Below are 7,857 nucleotides of genomic sequence, written 5' to 3' on the forward strand. Positions count from 1 at the left end.
ATTCAAAAAATTTTTCCAATAAATTTTGAGATCAATGTTTTAAAGACCACTATTTTAAAGAGGTTAATTTTTAGTTTCTCGAGTTTTTGTTTTCAATCGAGAAACAATTTTAGTTCCAAAAAAACGCTAGTCATACAATTCCCATAATATGGGAACTGTATGACTAGGATTTTTTCATAGACAAATTGTATGGAACTGTATGACTAGTATTTTTACTGTATGGCGGTCAACCCGGGTTGGCATAGACAACTCATATTGCATCATTTGGAGTGTGATAATAGAATTTTAAGTGGATGTGTGCTTCGGGCGACGTTAAAAACATAGCGCTTCAAAGCTTCAGAGCTATATTAGTAAGTGACAATAATTTGTTTTCACTGGGCGTCAGTTTTTCAATTTTTTAAAGTTCTTGTTCAAAGTTTGTGGATTTTTCTGTCTACTAGCTTGCCGTGACATGTTTCCGCTATATCGCAAGTTGTGCCAAGCAAGTTTGAAATAGATGTATCGCATGTTTGAAATCAAAAGAATGTCAATAAAAAAGTATTTCTAAGTCAAAATTCCTCCGCTCTTGAAAAAACTCTCTATCTTCATTGCAAGTGTCATCCAATCACTTGAGATGTATTCTGGTTTTGACAAACTTAATAGATTATGGCATATGTAACTTCATAGGCTTATAAGTGTTTGTAATAATCGAATTAAGTCAACATTATCACTTACTTTTAGAGTCTGTTTTCTTATTTTTCAAACTAAGTAAAAAGTGACGCTCAAAAACAAACTAAAAATATATTACAGTAAATAGTATTGAGCCAACTGTACATCATTAAATTCTTGTACGTCAGTAAATTATCTTCGTTGGGTTTTATTTTCGAGAAATCACCTTGTGCAGTTTTGGGGCAAAAGCTACAGAATTTCATTTTACTTTCCAGCGCTCTCGTGTGGAGTCTTCGACGATTCCAGAGTTCCGTAACTGGTCGAACTTTGCTCCTCAATTTCCTCGGAAACTACAGAAATCTTTTGATTTTTGTAGAAATGTCTATTATCTACCACATAGATTATTAGAAAATCGCAAACTATGCTGGCGATCACTAGTAATGCTAAGCCACTGGCAATGCTATTAACTAGAACTATAATGTCGAATTTGCGACCTGTGCCTTCAACTATAATGTCAAACCTTATCCCGTACGCTTTGATCAAATCGCGGTATTGAGTTCCATTCTGTCGGTAGAAGTTCGCGTATCTGAAGTTGTGACCTCCGCTTTCGGGGTCATCAAGACGCTTGAAAGAGTATTTCGGGTGGCAGTCGTCCCAAGAATAGTCAAGGTTACAGTCCCAAGTCAGAAAAATGCCCAAAATTCCGCCGTACTTTGCAATGTCTTCAAACTTGACCCCAGCTCGCTCTAACATGTCGCCAATTCTGAAAATTGGACAGTAAACATTGTCCGTCGAACTGTAATGACAATTTCGAATTGTTTCCGGGTCTAAAATATTCCGTTTCATGAAGCCGTATTTTTTGAACTCCATTGTGCTGCGAATGAATAGGGTGAAGTTTACGGCCTCGTCTATCAGGACTCCTTTGGTCGGCAAGGTATCTATCTCCACCGGACACCACCCTTCGATCTCACACACCTTCACTTCGGGGTCGGCTGCACTTGGAACGCAGTTACCTGTTCTCACTCCGTTCCCTGTTGGCTCCGCCCTATTCGGAACACACTGGCTCTTGCATTCTCTCTCAGGGCAGTCGCAAAGGGGTCCCACTTCGGGGTCTGCGGGACAGAAGGAGGGTGTCTGAAGAGGGGTGATGACGGCGTTGGTGATGACAGCGACCGATGATTCGAGGTTGGCAGGGTACACATAGTCTGCTACATCCCACACTTTGTGGTAGTCTGGGTGGTTCAGTCCTCTCAAGTAGGCCACGCCCTTTAATTTTGTGGAAGAGACACCTAAATAATAAAAATACATCATAAGGGAAATAGGACAAAACTGGTAAAACTAGAAAAAATTTTATTGTAAATTTGAGGGAAAGCATACGCCGACAAAACGCAATTTTTGGCCGCAACAAGCTTTTTTCCAAAAAAAATGGTCGGCTGATCAAGCAAATGTGTTATTGGTCATTCCTAAGTTTTAACAGAGCTCAAACCATTCGAATGGCTAACTAAAAAGAAGTCGTAAAGCACTTCAAAAACCACCGACCGGTCAAAAATTCTCGAGTACGCCGTTGCAAGTGGTTCTATTGTTTGAAGACGGTGAATATGTGCTTATGTGAACTGACCTTGGGCGTCGGTAGTGCCTTGGTATCCTTTCTCAATGATGATGACAAATATGACAGTGTAGCAGATGATGAGCAGCTGGATGCTCCTGTGAACTATGCCTATCTTCAGAGTGGGCACCTGCACTAATTTCTCAGTCTCGTAGCTGAACAAGTGCTCTGTCATCCAACGTGTCATCCAACCCATCTTACAGATGATAATCCAAACAATACATCAATGTAATTTGAACTCGGCGGTTTCCGGATGTCCGTTTAGGACAACGGATGGTTATTTTTAATCTCTTGCTGTTGTTGTGTCGTGCAATAAGAATTATTTTTCTTCACAATTCCTTATAAAAAGGAAAATGGCCTGTTATGCTGTCGTGTTTCCAATGAAACGCTATGTTTTTAAAATGGCAAAATGTTCTTTTGTTTCTATTTCAAATGTAGCATTAAGTTTAATTTTCAATTTGATTTATATTAACTTGGGAAACAAAAAAAATTATGCGTGCATTGCTTTTTGAACTTGCTTGTGGTGAAACCTGACGCCATCATTCGTCTTTTATTTCATAACCAAACCATGACTACGTATTGATGTAAACTCTATTCCATGAGTTTATTTTGGTGGCGTAGGAGTGTTTTCATGCATCAATAACGATATTTTAAGCAAATTTTAGTGTTGTAATAAAAAAACTGTAGCCATATTAGCTATTCATTGAATGGAAAACCGAAAGTTTTTTAGGTTGACCACATTGATTTTCCGAGCTTCCCTAAAGCACTAAAAAAACGCTGTTTTGGCCAAATTTTCTGCGCCGTAGGCAAATTTTTGGAAAAACAGGTCAAAAAAGCCGTTTTTGGGCAGTTTAAGGAAAATTTTGACAAAAAAATCGCGTTATTTTTTGGCACGCGCTCCCCCTCAAAGTTAGTATATATTGGCGACGAAGGCGCCTTTAGAAAAATTTTAGGGTCAGTCGGCCAAAAATGGAACCTGAAAAAGTACCAAAGGGGGACCCTTTGGGTCGGCTGGAGGTCGAATCCCTGAGTAGGAGGCGTCCGCCCCACCCCGCCCCCCTCAAATCCGCTCTTGACATAAAACCAGATTTAGAAAAACTGTTCATAAACTTCGCCCAATTTAGTTTCTCGTCCAAATTGTATCTCTGAGCTTAACCAAACTTTCTAAAGATCCTATTTAGCCGATAATTTTCTGGCCCCCTATATGACCGTTTTTCGGCCCTATCAATTAGTAATCTTGTCCCTATAAAATAGTTTTTAGAAAAATGGTGCCATACAGCCAAAAAATGTCGTAAAATTGTAATAAGTGGTCAGAATATCGAATCCGAAAAAGGGTTCTTTTAACCTGAAACCAAGGTTGCTCATAAATTTCGCCATTTAATCAAATTTTTTTGAATACGTTTTATCTGTTCATTTTTGAATCGTCTCAAAATAGAAGCTCATCATTGTGTTTCAACATTTAAAAATTAAAAAAATTTTGATGTTTGTTTGAAAAAGTAGAAAACTTAAGAATTTGAAAAGAGATGCTGACAAATGAGATGAGATGCAGACGAATGCCACGCAAAAATTTAATGCTATCAGAAAAACTGGATTGGAATGAGTTAATGGAAATCTGAAGGTTTCTCTATTCAGTGTTCTTACATAGAGATTGCAATCCAGCTGCTTATTATGTGTGCACTCGAAAAAACCAGATATACAAGAATTGAATTCTGATTGCATTTAGGTTCTAAACGTGGCCTAAAAACGGTGTTATTACAATCCTGCACACTGCCCCATGAAAAAATAACTCAGTGTTTGGCTCGTGTTGACAACGAAAATGCAATCAGAAATCAATTGTTAAATCTCTTTTTTTTTAGTTCTCACATAATGAGCTGCTGGATTGCAATCCTTTGATGAAAACACTGAAAAATAGGGCAGTCACGCCGATAGCCTAATGTAATTGTTCCGACTTTCGATGCGAAAATAACGGAATATTTGTGCTCGGGTGGGTTTTTTTTTTCTTCAGACAAATGTTGACTTTTTAACTAGCCATTTTGACGGAATTTTTTTTATATCATTCAAAAGGTATTGTTGTCCTGAGCTTATATTTTAGAAGATATTTCACCTGAACATTTTTTGTAAAGTTATGAGGGTTTAAAGATTGCCATTTTGGCCATTATGACCAATTTGGGACAATTAACGCGCAATATAATTCGCGCTATTAATTAACGCGTAAGCGGAGATTTAATTCGTCTTATAAATCGTTCCAAATTGGTTGAACGAAATTTATTTGCCATAATTGATTTGTTACAAGGAACGAAATCTATCTTTTTGTACTTTATATTGCGTGTGGGGGGATGATTTTTATAAAAATTTCATTTTATTTTATTTAATTTTTTTATGTATTACTGCTGCTCAATAAACCTTAAAAGGCAGTCGGAACATTCAAGGCTTCGTCCTGATACGAGCAGTCTTGTTTGACTGTGAACTTGTACATTTATATTTAAAAAGCAAACCGTGTGGTGCCACACCCTATTTTTGGCCACCAGTACGATAAAAAAAAGGTCAGATGGGTTTAATCATGTAAAATTTTTTTATTGTTATTTGAACTGCAATTAAGAGTTTCCATGACTATTTTTGAGTTTACGGCCTCGTCTATCAGGACTCCTTTGGTCGGCAAGGTATCTATCTCCACCGGACACCACCCTTCGATCGCTCACACCTTCACTTCGGGGTCGGCTGCACTTGGAACGCAGTTACCTGTTCTCACTCCGTTCCCTGTTGGCTCCGCCCTATTCGGAACACACTGGCTCTTGCATTCTCTCTCAGGGCAGTCGCAAAGGGGTCCCACTTCGGGGTCTGCGGGACAGAAGGAGGGTGTCTGAAGAGGGGTGATGACGGCGTTGGTGATGACAGTGACCGATGATTCGAGGTTGGCAGGGTACACATAGTCTGCTACATCCCACACTTTGTGGTAGTCTGGGTGGTTCAGTCCTCTCAAGTAGGCCACGCCCTTTAATTTTGTGGAAGAGACACCTAAATAATAAAAATACATCATAAGGGAAATAGGATAAAACTGGTAAAACTAGAAAAAATTTTATTGTAAATTTGAGGGAAAGCATACGCCGACAAAACGCAATTTTTGGCCGCAACAAGCCTTTTTTCCAAAAAAAATGGTCGGCTGATCAAGCAAATGTGTTATTGGTCATTCCTAAGTCTTAACAGAGCTCAAACCATTCGAATGGCTAACTAAAAAGAAGTCGTAAAGCACTTCAAAAACCACCGACCGGTCAAAAATTCTCGAGTACGCCGTTGCAAGTGGTTCTATTGTTTGAAGACGGTGAATATGTGCTTATGTGAACTGACCTTGGGCGTCGGTAGTGCCTTGGTATCTTTTCTCAATGATGATGACAAATATGACAGTGTAGCAGATGATGAGCAGCTGGATGCTCCTGTGAACTATGCCTATCTTCAGAGTGGGCACCTGCACTAATTTCTCAGTCTCGTAGCTGAACAAGTGCTCTGTCATCCAACGTGTCATCCAACCCATCTTACATATGATAATCCAAACAATACATCAATGTAATTTGAACTCGGCGGTTTCCGGATGTCCGTTTAGGACAAGGGATGGTTATTTTTAATCTCTTGCTGTTGTTGTGTCGTGCAATAAGAATTATTTTTCTTCACAATTCCTTATAAAAAGGAAAATGGCCTGTTATGCTGTCGTGTTTCCAATGAAACGCTATGTTTTTAAAATGGCAAAATGTTCTTTTGTTTCTATTTCAAATGTAGCATTAAGTTTAATTTTCAATTTGATTTATATTAACTTGGGAAACAAAAAAAATTATGCGTGCATTGCTTTTTGAACTTGCTTGTTGTGAAACCTGACGCCATCATTCGTCTTTTATTTCATAACCAAACCATGACTACGTATTGATGTAAACTCTATTCCATGAGTTTATTTTGGTGGCGTAGGAGTGTTTTCATGCATCAATAACGATATTTTAAGCAAATTTTAGTGTTGTAATAAAAAAACTGTAGCCATATTAGCTATTCATTGAATGGAAAACCGAAAGTTTTTTAGGTTGACCACATTGATTTTCCGAGCTTCCCTAAAGCACTAAAAAAACGCTGTTTTGGCCAAATTTTCTGCGCCGTAGGCAAATTTTTGGAAAAACAGGTCAAAAAAGCCGTTTTTGGGCAGTTTAAGGAAAATTTTGACAAAAAAATCGCGTTATTTTTTGGCACGCGCTCCCCCTCAAAGTTAGTATATATTGGCGACGAAGGCGCCTTTAGAAAAATTTTAGGGTCAGTCGGCCAAAAATGGAACCTGAAAAAGTACCAAAGGGGGACCCTTTGGGTCGGCTGGAGGTCGAATCCCTGAGTAGGAGGCGTCCGCCCCACCCCGCCCCCCTCAAATCCGCTCTTGACATAAAACCAGATTTAGAAAAACTGTTCATAAACTTCGCCCAATTTAGTTTCTCGTCCAAATTGTATCTCTGAGCTTAACCAAACTTTCTAAAGATCCTATTTAGCCGATAATTTTCTGGCCCCCTATATGACCGTTTTTCGGCCCTATCAATTAGTAATCTTGTCCCTATAAAATAGTTTTTAGAAAAATGGTGCCATACAGCCAAAAAATGTCGTAAAATTGTAATAAGTGGTCAAAATATCGAATCCAAAAAAGGGTTCTTTTAACCTGAAACCAAGGTTGCTCATAAATTTCGCCATTTAATCAAATTTTTTTGAATACGTTTTATCTGTTCATCTTTGAATCGTCTCAAAATAGAAGCTCATCATTGTGTTTCAACATTTAAAAATTAAAAAAATTTCGATGTTTGTTTGAAAAAGTAGAAAACTTAAGAATTTGAAAACTGATGCAGACAAATGAGATGAGATGCAGACGAATGCCACGCAAAAATTTAATGCTATCAGAAAAACTGGATTGGAATGAGTTAATGGAAATCTGAAGGTTTCTCTATTCAGTGTTCTTACATAGAGATTGCAATCCAGCTGCTTATTATGTGTGCACTCGAAAAAACCAGATATACAAGAATTGAATTCTGATTGCATTTAGGTTCTAAACGTGGCCTAAAAACGGTGTTATTACAATCCTGCACACTGCCCCATGAAAAGATAACTCAGTGTTTGGCTCGTGTTGATAACGAAAATGCAATCAGAAATCAATTGTTAAATCTCTTTTTTTTTTAGTTCTCACATAATGAGCTGCTGGATTGCAATCCTTTTATGAAAACACTGAATAATAGGGCAGTCACGCCGATAGCCTAATGTAATTGTTCCGACTTTCGATACGAAAATAACGGAATATTTGTGCTCAGGTGGGTTTTTTTTTCTTCAGATAAATTTCGAGTTTTTAACTAGCCATTTTGACGGAACTTTTTTTATATCATTCAAAAGGTATTGTTGTCCTGAGCTTATATTTTAGAAGATATTTCACCTGTGATCATTTTTTGTAAAGTTATGAGGGTTTAAAGATTGCCATTTTCGCCATTTTGACCAAATTTGGGACAATTAACGCGCAATATAATTCGCGCTATTAATTAACGCGTAAGCGGAGATTTAATTCGTCTTATAAATCGTTCCAAATTGGTTGAACGAAATTT

At 37.9% G+C, this 7,857-nt stretch overlaps 1 protein-coding gene across 1 annotated transcript; it reads right to left on the bottom strand.

Moving 5' to 3' along the window:
* Positions 1-766: 766 nt before the first annotated feature.
* LOC134846711 (P2X purinoceptor 4-like) lies at positions 767-6,072 on the bottom strand. Its single transcript, XM_063864095.1, has 4 exons — positions 5,600-6,072; positions 4,956-5,269; positions 2,267-2,456; positions 767-1,937 (listed from the first exon to the last, which is right to left on the bottom strand). Exons 1-4 carry the CDS (start codon positions 5,781-5,783, stop codon positions 913-915), a joined length of 1,713 nt encoding a protein of 570 aa, XP_063720165.1. The 5' UTR covers positions 5,784-6,072; the 3' UTR covers positions 767-912.
* Between the last annotated feature and the right edge of the window lie 1,785 nt (positions 6,073-7,857).

Source organism: Symsagittifera roscoffensis, chromosome 5, assembly GCF_963678635.1.
Source record: "Symsagittifera roscoffensis chromosome 5, txSymRosc1.1, whole genome shotgun sequence".
NCBI lineage: Eukaryota > Metazoa > Xenacoelomorpha > Acoela > Convolutidae > Symsagittifera > Symsagittifera roscoffensis.